The sequence below is a fragment of the Esox lucius genome, chromosome 8 (assembly GCF_011004845.1).
Source record: "Esox lucius isolate fEsoLuc1 chromosome 8, fEsoLuc1.pri, whole genome shotgun sequence".
NCBI lineage: Eukaryota > Metazoa > Chordata > Actinopteri > Esociformes > Esocidae > Esox > Esox lucius.
The window spans coordinates 21,178,302-21,196,617 of record NC_047576.1 but is presented as its reverse complement, the minus strand read 5'-3'; the positions used below and the strand labels follow the sequence as shown (position 1 = coordinate 21,196,617).

Genomic DNA, 18,316 nt, shown 5'->3' with positions numbered 1-18,316 from the left:
TATTGTTTTTGGAATACATGCCCATTTCTAATTTGATGCTGGCAACACGTTTAAAAAAAGTTGTGACGGGGCATGTTAACCACTGTGTTGCATTACCTCTTCTTTTAACAACATTCTTTAAGCATTTGGAAACTGAGGAGACCAACTGATGTAGTTTTGAGAGTGAAAGGCATTCCCATTTTTGCTTATAGGATATACAGTATCTCACAAAAGTGAGTACACGTAAAGATGGCCTGGGCTATAAGAAGATTGCCAAGACCCTGAAACTGAGCTGCAGCACGGTGGCCAAGACCATACAGCGGTTTAACAGGACAGGTTCCACTCAGAACAGGCCTTGCCATGGTCGACCAAAGACGTTGAGTGCACATGCTCAGCGTCATATCCAGAGGTTGTCTTTGGGAGGTTGTCTAAATAGACGTATGAGTGCTGCCATCATTGCTGCAGAGGTTGAAGGGGTGGGGGGTCAGCCTGTCAGTGCTCAGACCATACGCTGCACACTGCATCAAATTGGTCTGCATGGCTGTCGTCCCAGAAGGAAGCCTCTTCTAAAGATGATGCACAAGAAAGCCCACAAACAGATTGCTGAAGACAAGCAGACTAAGGACATGGATTACTGGAACCATGTCCTGTGTTCTGATGAGACCAAGATAAACGTATTTGGTTCAGATGGTGTCAGGCGTGTGTGGCGGCAACCAGGTGAGGAATACAAAGACAAGTGTGTCTTGCCTACAGTCAAGCATGGGGGTGAGAGTTTTATGGTCTGGGGCTGCATGAGTGCTGGCGGCACTGGGGAGCTACAGTTCATTGAGGGAACCATGAATGCCAACATGTTCTGTGACATACTGAAGCAGAGCATGATCCCCTCCCTTCGGAGACTGGACCGCAGGGCAGTATTCCAACACGATAACGACCCCAAACACACCTCCAAGACGACCACTGCCAAGCATGTCTCCAGACCTAAACCCCATTGAGCATCTGTGGGGCATCCTCAAACGGAAGGTGGATGAGCATAAGGTCTCTAACTTCCACCAGCTATGTGATGTCATCATGGAGGAGTGGAAGAGGACTCCAGTGGCAACCTGTGAAGCTCTGGTGAACTCCATACCAAAGAGGGTTAAGGCAGTGCTGGAAAATAATGGTGGCCACACAAAATATTTGGGCCCAATTTGGACATTTTCACTTAGGGGTGTATTCACTTTTGTTGCCAGTGGTTTAGACATTAATGGCTGTTTGTTGAGTTATTTTGATGTACACTGTTATACACTGTTATACAAGCTGTACACTCACTACTTTACATTGTAGAAAAGTGTCATTTCTTCAGTGTTGTCACATGAAAAGATATAATCAAATATTTGCAGAAATATGAGGGGTGTACTCACTTTTGTGAGATACTGTATATATATATCTAGGCTAAAAACCTTTATGTTTTCGTCTGGCTTTCAATAGTCTTTTAATCTTTTAGCCCTCTTTAAATGTGATATGTTTTTGCTTACTTACTATTTTATGCTAAATGTATTTCTAGTATACCTGATGTTTTTTTTAAATATAAATCACTTTGAATTGCACATGGGTAGGAAATGTTATTAATCTGTCTTGCCTTGCATTACAATTGACACAGTAGTGGTACTTTCATTGCCTCTTTCATGGAAAGGCCATGATTGTTAATCAATAATTGTTGTGTGAGTTTCATCAAAAACTATAGTTCTTTGCATTCCCCTTGGAGCTACTCCACCACCAAGCATCTGAACCACTTTTCCTTTCCCCATTCTCGCAAATAGCAACTCAAAGGTGACCTCGTTTTTTGCATGAATAAGGACTGATTGCTGTTTGAACAATTGGGCAAAGAAGTTTTCCATATGTGCATAAGAGGCTCACATTTGAGGGTGTAGTTTGTATCAGCTGTCCGAATGTTTTAATGATGAGATTTGAAAACACAATGCTGCTGTGCTCCTATGGTTAAAGGGATATCAGCTGGACCCCAACCTCATTAAATCTGCTTAGCAATCAAGAAGAAACAGAGAGGATCATTTAGTGATCTCAAATAGAGGTGTTCTTTCAAACAGGAACTTCCATTTCTTACAGTGTTGTTCAATTCGTTTTAATGCGTTCGGCAAAATATATATTATTACTTTGTTCTGTATTTCTTATTTATTCTCAAAAAATATATAATTTAAATCACAACAACTGATCTGCATGTGAATTCAGAATTAGCTACTTGTCAGTGTTGAAGCCTTTTCCAGCCCAGTTCTGCAAACACTGTTACTGTTTTTTCTGAGTTTATGTAATCAATTTTTTCAGCTGTGTGATGACATATTTCAGTCATTTCTGTATTCTGCTCATGTGTTGTGCAACTTCTTTATTTAGTTTTTCAAGGTATGGACTACACCCATCTATTCATGAGGGTAATAGCAGGTGTATCTTTAACTTCTGCTACGTTAGGCCAGCCGGGGCTGAGTGGTACACCCAAGGCCATGTTAGTTCATGTATATTTTAATTGCATTCATTTAACATTTTTATTAATTAAGCTGTCATCTGTATTTCCTTTCATCATTAAGTGTGTTGATATTTGTTTCTTTGAGCTGATTTTAATTGTTAAATCTTAAACTGTTTCTATTAATAGACAAGAGAAAACAAAACTAAATTTAACCTTTGATGAGATGAAAGCCTGATGGCAGCACTAAGTAGGCTGAGCCTTGTGGGGCCCTAGTACATTTTTTAGTATGTTGCTATAGTTGTGTTCAGTTTTACGTTTTGTGATCTAAATGTTTGTGTAATAATCTCCTACAATGGTCAAACACTTTTGGATAATGAATCCAAACCTACACTTCAAACCTAGTTTATTACATAGCATGAACATAGTCTGAAATCGGAGTGCTTGACACTCAAATGGTGTACCCATTACTTGCGAAGAGAATTAGGCTGTATTTATTTATTGTTTAGAGACTCATCCACAAGATCCATTAGGCCATTGTGGATGATGATGTTCCCCCAAAATCGACTAACCCAAGACCTTGGATGTGTGGAGGAATTCAGACCCTGCTGAAAGCTTGCACTGAAGCATTCACGGTCAGCATAATGTAGCACAACAACCCTGCGGCACGAGATGCATACAAGATCAGTAAATACAAGGTCCTTCAACCCGCTAATGAAAGAAAACACAGACTCAACCTTGAATCTCTGTATAACAACTCTGACTTGCTCAACACATTCCACACTCACTTTGAGATGAACAGACTGAGCCAATCATTGCCAGCTTTTGCTGCTCCAGATGACCAGATGCTCTCGCTCTCCTACGCTGATATGAGGGACACTCTTGAAACTGTGAAAACTCAGAAAGCTGCCGGTCCAGATGGCATGTGTCTTCAGAGTGTGTGCCAACCAGCTGCTGGTGTCTTTGAGGACATCTTCCACCTGTTTATGTCCCAGGATGCTTCAAGGAGACCAACATAAACCAGGTTGGCCTTATCCCTGTCATCATAAAGGGCTTAGAGAGGATTGCCATAGTCTACTGAAGAGGAAAACCTACATGAGAATGCAATTCTCAGACTATAGTTCAGCATTCAGGCCCCCGGGGGTCACATTTATCTAAGTAAGTGCCTCTATAGTTGCATCATTGCGACCAGATCTTTGCCAGCTGTATCCAGCTGGGACCAGCAGAAGTGAGTGGGACCAGCAGAAGTCGGCACATACAGGCTCTGCGCTGCCTGGGTTGTTTGGTTGATTTCGGACAGGGCTGACTTGTCTTGTCGCCATTCAGAGAATCGTTGTCATAGGTCGACGACATGTGAGCTCAGTTGTGGTTGTTGACTGACGAATGCGTTCACCTCCAGACCACCTGTACATCTTCTGGGAAACATCCTGGCGATGAGATACAGAACAACTTAGCAACATGTGCTTTGGAGTCATCCTCACTGACTCTCCCCTTACCCCAAAGCTGTATTCTCTGTTCACTCATGGCTACATGGCTCTGCACAACAACCCACTATCAAGTTTGTAGCTGACAAAACGATTGTAGGGATGATAACCAACAACAATGAGTCAGAGTACAGGGAAGAGATAGGAAAACTGGCATTGTGGTGCCATGACAACCTTTCCCCCAATGTCAGCAACAAATAGGAGATTGTTAACTGTAGGACACAGAGAAGGGGAACGCCCCAATCCAGTGGCTGCAGTAAGAATGGTCAGCAGTTTTAAGTTTGTCTACTTCCAAACAGCAGTTGTCATACACCATCAAAGTCATCAATGTTGTTTAGCCCCTCTACTCTCTAAGAAGACTAATGAATTGTATCACCCACTGTCCTCTACAAATAGTACTGCCGTATCATCAAGGGCATACTCAAGGCTGCATCATGGCTTGGTTAGGCAACTGCAACATACACGACCGCGGGGCCTTGTAGAAGATGAAGTAAGATTCCTCACACTGAATAATTAATTAATTACAACTAGCCCACAATCCATTGCAATCTTCCTTATGCCCATAGGCAAAAAATAAAACAGATTAGTAGGGTGTTATAGTTAATTTATTCAAATCAAAACACACTAATTAACTAGGCAACTGGCTAGCCTTATTATCTAGCTGTGTTAGAAGAGCTGATTTGACATAGGTTTTGGCAGGCAGGAAACAAATAGTAATCTAGAATATTTTGTACTGATTTAGATATTCAAAACCAAGAATAAAAGATAAATATTTAATCAAACCAAAAAATTACAAAATGTGTACACACTGTACTTGTGTTCTCTGCCTAGTTACACCATGGCAACCATTGCATCTAGACCTGGCACAGGCACACACACACACACACACATACACACACCCATTAAATGGAGACATTCTGTGTGGTCTTATGACATGCTCTGGCATTCAGAAGAAGTCCTGGTCTCTGTTATCAAAGACATGACAATTAATAATCACATACACATAAATTGGGTGGAATCTTGAATGAATGGCTGCAGCATTCATTACATGGTCTGACAAACACAACTGCCGCTGAATAACATAAGACAAGAATAACAAAGAACAATTTAGTTGTTCAAATGAGATACTAACGCATTCAAACAAAGCATTAAGTTCAGGTCTTCCAAAAATAAGTACAGTAATTATGTGGTTTGTAAGTAAACTTTTGTCAGAATGCTAAAAAAACGTCAAAAACACAGGAAGTTTTCCATTCACTTGGTGTAATGTAATGCCTTAATCATACGCATTGTTACTGGTTAGTATAAATGCCTCTGTGTAATTTGTTTCAGATTAGCCATTCTAAAGTATGTGTGTGAATTTCCATTTTGTGCATAAGGTATGCAGTTCTGCCTGAGCTTGCCCAGAACACTTAAGACCTGCTTTTAATCAGTAATATCTCAGATTATCTTACGACTGCATGGCTGGGTTTTGTTTAGTGTTGTGTCCTTTTTTTGCAGCTCCCTCCCAGAGCAAGTTGAGCCAGTTATACATTTTTCTGCTGTTCTAGCACCGCCCCTTTCTGCCAGTTCCGTCGCCTGGACCGGCATCCTTAGGTGAGCAACGGGCTCTGGGTCCTCACGCCCACAATGTTCTGACGGTTCTGTTGAGGTCTTTGTCCCAGGTAACATTTCCTTACTGAACTTTAACAGCCAATCAGCTGACGCTGTAACTGGGACAAAGTCCTCTGTCAGTTCACATACCTGCTCTCCCCCTCCCTCCCTCCCTCCCTTTCTGGCTGTCTGATAGGTCTAGAGTTACACCCTTTTCCTAAGTATTACCTGGTCAGGTGAAGCCACATCGCCTGAACTGAACATTGCTGTGTGACTCTTCCCGTAAGTATTATACCTTATCTATTGTCTCCGTAGAAACAGACAGCACTGCAGTGTTTCGATAACTGCTTCTTACACAGCTTATAAAGTCTGACAGACTGCATTATCCAGTCTACTGGATGGTTGTAGTTACTGTAGAGGGCAAGTCGACTCAGTTTGTCTGTGGTCGCTAACTTCTGTCAGCTTTCCTATTTACCTTGTGGAGCTGCGTATGAGTTTGTGTGTGGGTTGACGGCAGACTATTTCACATCTATACTCTCTGCATGTTCCAAGTTACCGTCTGTTACTGGTGACTTGAAACTCTCGCTGAGTGTAACTTTGCTGACACAGACAGACTGAACCATTAGAACCAGTCCATGGCTGCTCCTCTAGTCTCCTCACCTCTCCTTTCCTCCCATCACTGAACCTTTTCAAATAGTGTAGTCCGATCAGAGGACTGGCTCAGAAAGAACATCAGCTCTGTGGAGATTTCACAGATCATACATAGACGGGTCCTTGACAGACATGGTGTACCATTGGTGAGGATTAAGCACATAGTCTGTGTTTTAATCTTAATCGTGTTTAATAGATTTTTGTATCTGGGAAGCTTCTTTGCTCATATGTAAGTTGTTTGTTTTCCTGTGGTATTAGAAAATCACGGCGCATACAGTCAAAGGCTAAAGCTCTTAGAAGTGGACCACCTGGCATGATATTGATGATTTACGTACGGTGTAAATATTGCATGACTAAAACACGCTTTGCGGGATAAACTGCACCACGTCCTTCATGGACCTTATGTAGGTCTAATCATATCGCTTACAAGTGTCAAGTGTCACTGTTACAGTTGTGTATAGGACTTTGCATTTGTGTTCATACACTCAAAGCGTGTGTGTTTAGAGTAGACACACCAAACCAAACTGTGTGGAGAAGGTAATTGTTGACATGGTGATGTGTCTTGCTCTCAGTGTGACTTTGTGATGTTATGTCTTTTCCCATTCCCCATCCCTCCTCTCTACGATTAACCAACAGTCTCCTTGTGTGTTCCCTGACCTCGGCAAGTTGTCGTTATCGGATGTATCAATGATTAATTTGGCTGCATTAATTAATCAACTTTACGAGTACCTCAGATCGTCACGCAGAGAAAACAGCTTTCTGTGTTTTTACCCATGCTGTTGATGGTGTGTTACATAAAGAACGGTCCTGATCTGAGTGTGTGTGTGGGGGGGCTTTTAGGAGGAATACAGGGCTCTGGAATGTTGTAGCTGTGCCTAACATGTCTGAACAGAGCGGGCCTGTATGTCTCTCCCTCACAGACAACACATTGAGCTGGCAGACCTGTTGTGTGGACCAGCAGTGGCCCGGGACAACATATGTTAGCCCCTTGTAGAACCAGGCATGGTGTTAGTTAGGAGCTTTGACACCGTGCATGTTATTGCATTCATACGATTCTATCTAACATAAGCCTTAACAATGTAATGGAAGGTCCAAGGATACTGTATATTTGTTCCTGCGTTGCTGTAGGATCGTGTTGTGTTTTTTCATAGAACTTTGATTTGTGAAGTTTTGAAAGGCTGGGGTTGGTCTGGTCAGTGCAGGGTTTTTTGCGTTAGTGTAAATTATTATAGGAGAATGGGACATGTTTACTGAACCCCAGTTAACTGCAGACATTTAAATGCTTACAGGAACACACGTATCTTGTCAAAATGTCCTTTTTCAACCATTAGGAGTTATAATGGCACTAGGTAGAAAACGTATTCACTTCTTAACGGACGCCGTTACTCCGTATAATTGGACATGTGCGCTAACCAACTCAAGTATGAGAAAGTATCCGCTCAGTCACAGTCAGTCACTGGGATGGGCGTAATACTTTATCCGAGCCGTTCTTATTCATGCCGTTAAACTGGGATTAAGTGTCCTGTGAGTGGTTCTGGATTTACGGTCAGTGGTTTTCTAATGCCTGAAAAGATCAAATAAAATACATATGTACATAGATGTGAGCCCATTTTTGCTATTAATAATCCTCTTTTCTTTCTAGTAACGCAAATGACTATTTCTTTTTATTGAAACACCTCTATCTCTTTTCATTTCAAAATGTGGTGTGAACAAAAGCCAAAAGAGAAAATCTTGAACGAAATGTTAGATGGGCTGAGGGTTATTTTAACTGTTTTCTTTCTCAGGTGGTCATGGCTGGAGAGGTGAGGTCATAAATCAGGCTTTAGCTCAGTCCCGTTTCACCCTGTCATGGCTGCCGGCGGTCACCCTCCGGAGCGAGAGACAGGAAGTGGACCTGACCTGGCCCCAACCCCCGGGAACCAGGGTGGGCTAGAGCTCTGTGACTCCATTTTGTCCCTCTTCCGATGACTCCATTTTGTCCCTCTTCTTGGCATGGGTGTGTCACCTCTTAATGCCATGTTGTGCGTGTTTTTGTGACACACCCTTTTATTGCGGTTCGACTTCCTGGGCAGACAGGGTGAAAATCAGTTGGTCTGCCCCTGTGCAAGGCACTTCAACCAAATCGCTCCTGTAAGTTGCTCTGTATTTCCACCTTCACATTGTTACGCTACCCTCATTCTCTCTTTAACCTCTACCTCCTGCGAGAGAGAGAGGGAGATTAGAGCTTGAGAGAATTTTAGCTCTAAGGTTTCTTCCTCACTCTCAGTCTACATTTAGATGAAAGTGTTGTTTTCTGGGAGAAAAACAAAGAGACCGAGGGGAGGGGGAGAGAGAGACCAAGAGAGAGAGACAGACAGAGAGAGAGAGACAGATGGAGAGAGAGAGAGAGAGGGCAAAAGGGAGAGGAAGGAGGGAGAAAGAGAGGACTGGTCTCCGCAGTAGGAGAGGGAGTGTATTGGGATAAAACCTTCCTCACAGCAACCCACTGTGGACGAAGCTTCAAACCAGCTGTTCCAACCATGGCCCTCTCCCAGACACATTCAGCCAACAGAGCTTCGATGAACGTCATCACTCTGTTTCTTACAGGCCGCTGATTTAAGCCAAGGCTCATTTGTGTGTTCATAACTGGCCGACGTGTGTCTGTGCTTAGTAGTGGACATGCCAGGGTCCTCGCGGCTCAGCTGTGTCCTCTGCCGTGGTCAGGAGTATGACCTTCGGAAAGACTGCTGAGTATGCCGTTAAGACCGGCTCGGTGACCACTGAGTTCTCACCAGGTCCCCAAACACGCACAAAGGCGGCGAGGTCTACTACCGGTTAAAGAGGACCGTCGCACGTTGCAGGCAACTTTCTCGCTTATACAACATACTTTCTGCTTGATTAGTCAGTCCATTGCAACTGCATGAACAGCGACGCTTAGTGTCTAATTCCAGATTGTACGGTTCAAACCCAACAGGGTTAACGGGTGTTGGTCAGTGTCATGCAGGATTGACATAATCTGCAACAGCAATAGCCAGTCAGGCCCAAGAGTTGGTCCAGATACAGCGAAACGGTCGTTGCCAGGGTGACGTGGCGCTTGGATGCCAGTCTTCTCTGCCCATCTGTCCAGGGCGGCGTGCCAGGGGCGACGTGGTGTTACACAGTCACAATATACACGGTCTGCCACATGATCGCGACATACTGTGAGAATGTACGGTGTATTCTGAGAGCTAGGTAGAATGTTACATGTTATCAGTGCAATGTGTCGCTTCAGACAGTACAGAACGTGCCATAGATTATTAATCCCTCTTGCTCTTTCTCTCCTCTTTCTCTCCTCTCTCTCTCCTCTTTCTCTCCTCTTTCTCTCCGGGTTTGATGTTCAGATGAGGAGTATTGATGTTTCTGCAGGCAGAGAAAAAAATTTGTTTTTCAGTGGTTCGATATGTCTTCACTGCCAACAGGAAAAGAAATCAAAATCAAAAGGAGTTAAATGAGGTAAAAAGTAATTAGTACTTCGGCTGTTCTTTCAGGGTGTGTTTGCTGCACAGTTGTTCACTGCTTAGGGGTGTGCAAGTGTGCTTGGGCGCATGCTTCTGTGAAACATCAAGTTCTCTAGCTAGGTTCACAGAATCCTGCTTTTACATGATGATGCTCTTACCCAGAGTGATTTACAGGAGCAAATAGGCTTAAGCACCTTCCTCGTTCCTTGTTTTTTGACCTTGTCTGATGGGGAATTTGAACCAGCTACAGCTTCAGCTTCAGTTACAGGCTCTACAGCCTAACAACTATACTAAGATTATGACCAGTGCCACATCTTTCCAGCCTAATGCAATATCCATCTCTACTTTGCCTCTTTATACAGATTTATGGACTCTCGCCATTTACCTGATCAGTCATCATAGAAGCATAGGAGCCATCCTCGTCCAACATTGGCCCCGCCCTTCATGAGTAGCCAGGAGGAGTTTGCTTTGGCTGAGAGTCTTGAGGTTGTCATGGCAATGGCAATGGCATCAGCCCCCGATGCCATGACAGGCTATGGCGGCCTGGGGTCCCCTCCCCCTGACCTATGCCAGGCGTGTGGCCAGAGACACCTCGTAGAGGAGAACCATGAGTACATATACCAAGAAGAAGTGGACGACAACCTCACCTGTCACATCTGCCTGCAGCCGCTCATCAATCCTTTGGACACGCCCTGCGGACATACCTACTGCCGGGAGTGTCTGACCAGCTTCCTGCTGGAGAGTGACTTCTGCCCGGTGGACCGCACCGCTCTTATGCTGCAGAGCTGCCGCAAGTCTAGCCTGCTGGTTCACAGGCTACTGGACAAACTGACTGTGTCCTGCCCCTTTACTGAACACTGCAGCGATACCCTGCTCCGAGGGGAGATGGAGGGACACATCAAGAACAGGTTGGTCCACCTCCCGTGTTACTGAAACACTATCCACTGACACAGCACATTACCCCAACACATCTTAACACTATCCACTGACACAGCACATTACCCCAACATATCTTTACACTATCCACTGTCACAGCACATTACCCCAACACATCTTAACACTATCCACTGTCAGAGCACATTACCCCAACACATCTTAACACTATCCACTGTCACAGCACATTACCCCAACACATCTTAACACTATCCACTGTCAGAGCACATTACCCCAACACATCTTAACACTATCCACTGACACAGCACATTACCCCAACACATCTTAACACTATCCACTGACACAGCACATTACCCCAACATATCTTAACACTATCCACTGTCAGAGCACATTACCCCAACACATCTTAACACTATCCACTGTCAGAGCACATTACCCCAACACATCTTAACACTATCCACTGTCACAGCACATTACCCCAACACATCTTAACACTATCCACTGTCAGAGCACATTACCCCAACACATCTTAACACTATCCACTGTCACAGCACATTACCCCAACATATCTTAACACTATCCACTGTCACAGCACATTACCCCAACACATCTTAACACTATCCACTGTCAGAGCACATTACCCCAACACATCTTAACACTATCCACTGACACAGCACATTACCCCAACACATCTTAACACTATCTACTGTAATAACACATGACCCCCCAACACATCCTAACATTATTTGCAGTGATAACACATTACCCCCAACATTATTACACAATCGACTGTAATAACACATTACCCTCAACACATCCTAACACTATTTACTGTAATAACACATTACCCCAACACTATTACACAATCAACTGTAATAACACATTACCCCCAACACATCCTAACACTATTTACTGTAATAACACATTACCCCAACACTATTACACAATCAACTGTAATAACACATTACCCCCAACACATCCTAACACTATTTAATGTAATAAAACATTCCCGTAACACAACTTTACTCAGTGCAATAGAGACATTTTAAGAGCATGTGGTACTGTAGAAACATAAAAAATAACACAAACTGGAAGTTTCCCCCAATCTACTGGAAAAGCAGGGAGTTTTCCGCCTACACCGAGTGTGTACACAGTATGTCTAGAACATAAGTCTTCCTAAGTATTGTTAGAATAGTCCTGGTCCCGGAGTCTTTAGCTAACATTCCCCTCCTAGACATTCTTCTTATATTTAGCAATTATAATGAGTAGTGAGGTGAGCAACACTAGCCCAGACTACTGCAAGATTTCGCAGCACCATAACTGCTGCCTGTGTGTGTGCGTTTGTTCTGTTCATTTTCTTCATTTACTATTTTTCTCTGAGATCATAACCTTCTAGTCCTAAACAGTGTTGGCCTGCAGTTAACAAACACATTAAACATCCCCACCCCGAGATTCCTATCGTCCCCCGTCTCCCCTCCAGTCCCAGAGGGGGAGGGTCCTTACACGGGTTCTTTCTTCTGAACCAGCCCAGCTCCTATGTTTACATGCCTTCATAGAGCCAGAGGTTTGGTTGCTGTGTCTTGGCTCCTCACTTCATTAGCTCTTATTAACACTCTGCTGGCCCAGAGGCTGGGAGATAATTATTACCGTATCTCCCCAACTCTGCTCTGTATGCTACTCTACAACAATGTGTTCCCCATATAAATGCATAGACAATGATTGGATAACCTCTATCTCCTAAGTCTGTAATCTCAGAGATCGCTTCCCTTCTCCTGCTCCCCTTCTTCCTCAGGTCTCCTGGGTCTCCCACTAACTCCTCCATCCTCTCTGGTTCCCTCTCTCTGTCTCTCCTAGGCCCCAAGGTTTCTCTTCTGCCTCCTCCATGGTGTGTGATTGTTGTAGTGAGGTGTCAATGTGATGGGCGTGGACCAGTGGTCTCTGGATACAAGATGTCTGTGGAGAGAGGCCTGACAGGAGATGCCCATCTGGCCCAGTAGACCAGCCTTGCCAAGGTCTCTGTTAAACTTTGGTATGGTGTTTGTGGTTGGGCATTTTTGGTTTATTGGTTGTGGTATTGTGTTTGCAGTCATGTTTTGAGGTCAAATAATTCTGGTTGTGCCTCTGCAGTCTTGTGCTTTGGGACATGCAGGGCTTTGCATGTTTTATGTTGAAGACGTTTTTATGCTCAGGTTGATTTTTCTGTGGAATCACCAGTTTGTTTATAACCTGCTGTTTATGAGCCATAGAAGGCTGTGTATATGCTTACACATCGTTTTCCAGTTAGTTTTCCAAGTGCCTTATCTAGTGACATAATGTTAGCAATTTTGTATACCAGTGTTTCCTGTAGCGTTTGTGTTACACTTTGGTTGTGTTTAGATTATTGCGCTTGTCCATTCATGTTCTGTTTATCGGGTTGCTGCTGCGTGTCAAGGCAGTAGGACATTCTCCCATGTTTGGCGGAGCCTTTAGCATAAGATTTCGTGTCGCTCAGTAAACCTACACGGTGTTCGTTTGGGAACTGCTCTGATGGGGGATTGGAGAAGGATTTGTCCTGATTGCCCTGTAAAAGTCAAGTGTTGAAGTTTGTCAAAGCATGTGATGAACATAATGTTCCAAATCCATTTGCATGCCAGTATGTTTGAGTTGAATTGCGGCGAGATTGAGCTTCTAGTTTTGTGTTCTTGCGTGGGCGGCTTCCCAAACGGCAACACGTTCCCTAGATGGGGCACTATTATAGACCTGGAACAAAACTAGGACACTACTATAGACCTGGAACAATACTAGGGCACAACTATAGACCTGGAACAAAACTAGGGCACTACTATAGACCTGGAACAAAACTGGGGAACTAAGGGAAATTGGGATGAATACAAACCTGGATTAGATACTTGTATCTCCATAAGGATAGCCAGTAAGGAACATGTGCTCATGTTTCTGTGACCGTTTGAAATTACTTTACATTATGCTTATGAGTATGTTTGTGTATAAGGTATGTTTACAGTATGTATATCTATATATACACATAATATATATTGATTTGTGTTATGTATGTCAGGGGTTTGCAAACTTTTCTGGGCTGTGAACCTTGTTCTAATTTCCTTAATTGGAGCTATGAAATGCATCAAGGCAGATCAGGCAATAACTTTGTAAGGATATTGTGTGTGGAAAATAAATTATAATTGTTGAAGGAAACCTAACATACATACGTTCCTGACAGTCTTATCTATCAGAATTGGGGTCATAGAATTTTGTATCTTGAACCATTAAAAAATGTATATTGGGATCAAGAATCCAAAAACATTTTGTTTAATGCAGCTACCCAAGGTTCCTTGCTTGAACCGACTTCTATGTACACATTTCTTTCCTCACACTTGCTCTCAAAACCCAATCTTGTGACCACACAAATGGTTGCAACCCCTAGTTTGGGAAACATTGTGTTCATGTGATGTAAGTATATGTGGTCTGAGTGCCAGAGGGCTGATCTCTGATCAGTGACAGGTGGCCATTCTGCCCCTGACCCTGTTACTTCCTGTTTCATCCTGATGGCTTCATGGCCTCTGTAGGTGCTCATACTATCTGCTGTTGTATATTTCAAATGTTATTACTGCATGGCAGACAGAGGCCTAAGACCAAAACATCCCTTTGTGATGTTAGGAGGCAAAGCTTTACTTACCTTTTTTCTGTAGGTTTTTTTTTGTCTTGATTACTCTTCTCCTGAAATACTGTTTGAGAGCGTGAACTGAATAGGGATGAAATAGGCACACATTATTAATGTGTGAAGTGTGTATTGGAGTGTATGTTCGGGATGTTGAGTGTGTGTAATGATTCCTTTGGGCCAGACTGGTTTCTGCTCACAAACTGCATCCTGTGACAATCCAATTACATTACATTTCCTGCCAGCCCATGGCCTCATGTGGAACATACACTCCTCACACAGCGCAACCGGTCATACACAACTAAACTGACACACACACACACACACAAACACAAAAACACCCACTTACTCAACAAACCTTAAACACACACGTGGCTCTCTTACATTTACCCATGAAATATTCATTCAGATGGAGTATTTATAGTATCTCACAAAAGTGAGTACACCCCAACATTTTTGATAAATATTTGATTATATCTTTTCATGTGACAACACTGAAGAAATGACACTTTGCTACAATGTACAAGTACAAGTAGTGAGTGTACAGCTTGTATAGCAGTGTACATTTGCTGTCCTTTTAAAATAACACAACATACGGCCATTAATGACTAAACCGCTGGCAACCAAAGTGAAAATGTCCAAATTGGGCCCAATGTGTCAATATTTTGTGTGGCCACCATTATTTTCCAGCACTGCTTTAACCCTCTTCGGCATGGAGTTCACCAGAGCTTCACAGTTCGCCACTGGAGTCCTCATCCACTCCTCCATGAAGACATCACAGAGCTGGTGGATGTTAGAGGTCTGAAGGCATGCTTGGCCAGTCGATCACCTTCACCCTCAGCTTCTTTAGCAAGGCAGTGGTGTGTTTGGGGTCGTTATCATGTTGGAATACTGCCCTGCGGTCCAGTCTCAGAAGGGAGGGGATCATGCTCTGCTTCAGTATGTCACAGAACATGTTGGCATTCATGGTTCCCTCAATGAACTGTAGCTCCCCAGTGCCGGCAGCACTCATGAAGCCCCAGACCATGACACTCCCACCACCATGCTTGACTGTAGGCAAGACACACTTGTCTTTGTACTCCTCACCTGGTTAATCCATGTCCTTAGTCTGCTTGTCTTCAGAAAACTGTTTGCGGTCTTTCTTGTGCATCATCTTCAGAAGAGGCTTCCTTCTGGGACTACAGCCATGCAGACCAATTTGATGCAGTGTGCGGCGTATGGTCTGAGCACTGACAGGCAGACCCTCAACCCCTTCAACCTCTGCAGCAATGATGGCAGCACTCATACGTCTATTTCCCAAAGACAAACTGGATATGATGCTGAGCATGTGCACTTCTTTGGTCGACCATGGTGAGGCCTGTTCTGAGTGGAACCTGTCCTGTTAAACCGCTGTATGGTCTTGGCCACCGTGCTGCAGCTCAGTGTCAGGGTCTTGGCAATCTTCTTATAGCCTAGGTCATCTTTATGTAGAGCAACAATTCTTTTTTTCAGATCCTCAGAGAGTTCTTTGCCATGAGGTGCCATGTTGAACTTCCAGTGACCAGTAAGAGGGAGTGTGAGAGCGATGACACCAAATTTAACACACCTGCTCCCCATTCACACCTGAGACCTTGTAACTTTAACAAGTCACATGACACCTGGGAGGGAAAATGGCTTATTGGGCCCAATTTGGACATTTTCACTTAGGGGTGTACTCACATTTGTGGCCAGCGGTTTAGACATTAATGGCTGTGTGTTGTGTTATTTGGAGGGGACAGCAAATGTACACTGTTATACAAGCTGTACACTCACCACTTTAAAAAAACAAATAAAGAAAAAAACAAATAAAGAAAGGAGAACGAGCAAAGTTGAATCGATTTAAGAAAAAGGGATCCTGAAATCTATTGGGAGAGGAATTGAGAAGCGAGAGAGATGGAGAAGACAAAGGAGGGACACGCTAGGCTTCATGGGTTATCATGAGTGGAGATCAAAGTCCTGTCAGCACCGCCGACCGTCCCTCTGGCTCTCTGTTTCTAGCTGAAGGAGTGAGGGATGGCTGAGAGGAGGGCTGGAAGAGGAGAGAGATGAAAAGACTGGATAAGATGAAAAGGGAGAGCGATCTATCTATCTGGCCCCGTAAACACTCCCAAAAAACAGTCTTTGAGTCGGCTTCATTTGCATATGTTATGCGTGCTAAGTTGGTTGCATCTCTTATGCAACGTTCCAGTACCCTCATCAATCCCCTTTATTACTGAATACAGTGCCCTCCTTATCCACACCCAGCCCAAACCTCAAACAACATCACCAATACATCAGAATTAGACCTCTATGATTCATTCAAATGTAATTCATGGTAAAAAGGCTTTTTACTTCAGCAGTTTTCACACATCGCTCGCTCGTACCCAGTCTGGACGTAAAAGTAATCACATTTTTAACAGTTAAGTTCAGGCATGAATTCTAAGTGGGGTTACATTTGGAGTAAGACTTAAAACAGTCCTTATCGCTGGGATTGAACATACAACCCTCTGAACCAAAGTCCCCAGTTTACACTATCCACCATCCCCGTCTACAACTGTCTAGTAAGCCTCTGGCTTACGTGATGTTATGGCCCTCACCATCCCTCCCAGTGGTCAGTCCTGAAGGCCTCAGGGTACAAATACCCAGGTTATGTAAACATCAGTTCGGGTGTCTGGTAATTCAGCCCCTTAACCCTGCTCAGCCAGTCGGTGTGGATGGGGGATTTTGGACACTAAGATTGGCACGCCCATCAAACGTTCTCCGGCGTCTCTGACCATTGTTCCAATTCACCACCACAACACTTTCCCAGGATGGATGGCTGAACCTCTGCCACTGGTTCGGCTCAGTAAAGACTTATTAGAACGGTCAACACCCCTTTCCTGTTCTGTCCGTCTGTTTCGCTCCATTCAGAAAAACAAAAGTTCTATCACTGTAATGAATATGGATTTATTTTTGTTGCTTGGTATCTATGCATCCTTTTCTACACATGTAGGCAGATTCTTTGGAGTGATCGGACCAATCTGCTGCAGGCAGGGGAAGCAGTCCATCTTCAGTACCCCCCCCCCACCACACACACACACACACACACACACGCTACAGCCCTCCCCTTTATGGACCAGCGTATGTGCAAGCAGGGGGAGGTTCATGCAGCAGCTGTGTATATGTGTGTGGATGTGTGCATGTGTGTGCCTGTTCTGTGTGTGTGTGTTCTATAAGTGTGTTCTGTGTGTGTGCGCTGGGTGTGTGTGTGAGAGGGAAGGGGATTGCGACCAATCACAGAAGACCCAGGTAGCCCCTCCCTCCTCTCTTTGTTTGGTCTGCTCCATCTCTCCCTCTCAGTGGCTCCTGCTGCAGTATAAGTCACAGGCTTCGCTGCTCCCTCTGACACACACACACATACATACACACACCGAGGGAGACAATCACACATTCGTACGAGCGCAAATCCTCTTACGCCGCGCTAGTGTGCCAGAACAGATTAGAGCCTGCACATCTAAAATCATATTCCAAATGTGCCACCTTCCTCCGGGTATACTCCCTCCTCTTCCTCCTCCTCCTCTTCATCCTCTTCCTCCACGGGACTTCTGCTCTGCACCTGCTTCTGCTGCTTCTTCTTCTTCATTCTCCACTCCGTCTTCAACCTCTGGCAGTTGGCCCACTCGCCTCTGCAGCTGAGATGACCAGGCACCCTGCATGAGAGAGAGAGAGAGGGAGGGAGAAAGAAAGTACAGAGCAGTAGGAGCTAAAGAAAGAAAGAACAATAGAAGACAGGGGGTTCTTTAGACCTAAGAGCTACTCTGAAGAAAGAAGGGAAGAAGGCAGAGGGGGTCAGCACGGCCAGGCTCGGAGAGGAGGAGAGGTGGGGGCGGGGGAGACGAGGGAGAGAGAGGGAGCTGAGTGTACAGTGCGTGGACCATGAAGGCTCTGCTACTGCTGGTTTTACCCTGGCTCAGCCCGGCCAACTACACTGACAATGTGGGCAACCTGCACATCCTCTACTCTGAGCTGTGAGTACCCCAACACTGTTCCACTCAGTCTTCATCCACCCCTTCACTTCACCCATAACCCTACACCACCCACAGACCATCCAGCACTGAAGTGTGTGTGTGCAAATGTGTGTGCGTGTGGGATTGTGAGT

The 18,316-nt window shown here is 44.3% G+C and overlaps 1 protein-coding gene across 6 annotated transcripts in view; it reads left to right on the top strand.

Annotated features, from left to right (window-relative positions):
• The first annotated feature begins 10,054 nt into the window (after positions 1-10,054).
• Positions 10,055-18,316, top strand: part of lnx1 (ligand of numb-protein X 1) — a 36,307-nt gene continuing 28,045 nt past the window's right edge. For 3 of the 6 annotated variants that reach the window (XM_010872220.5, XM_010872219.5, XM_010872218.5), the window contains exon 1: positions 17,861-18,185. In XM_010872220.5, the coding sequence (XP_010870522.1) occupies positions 18,094-18,185 (92 nt within the window). In that variant the 5' untranslated portion in view covers positions 17,861-18,093. Of the gene's footprint in view, positions 10,541-12,488; positions 12,539-17,860; positions 18,186-18,316 lie in introns of those variants that run through there. The other 3 variants (XM_034293645.1, XM_034293644.1, XM_034293646.1) reach the window with 2 other exon arrangements.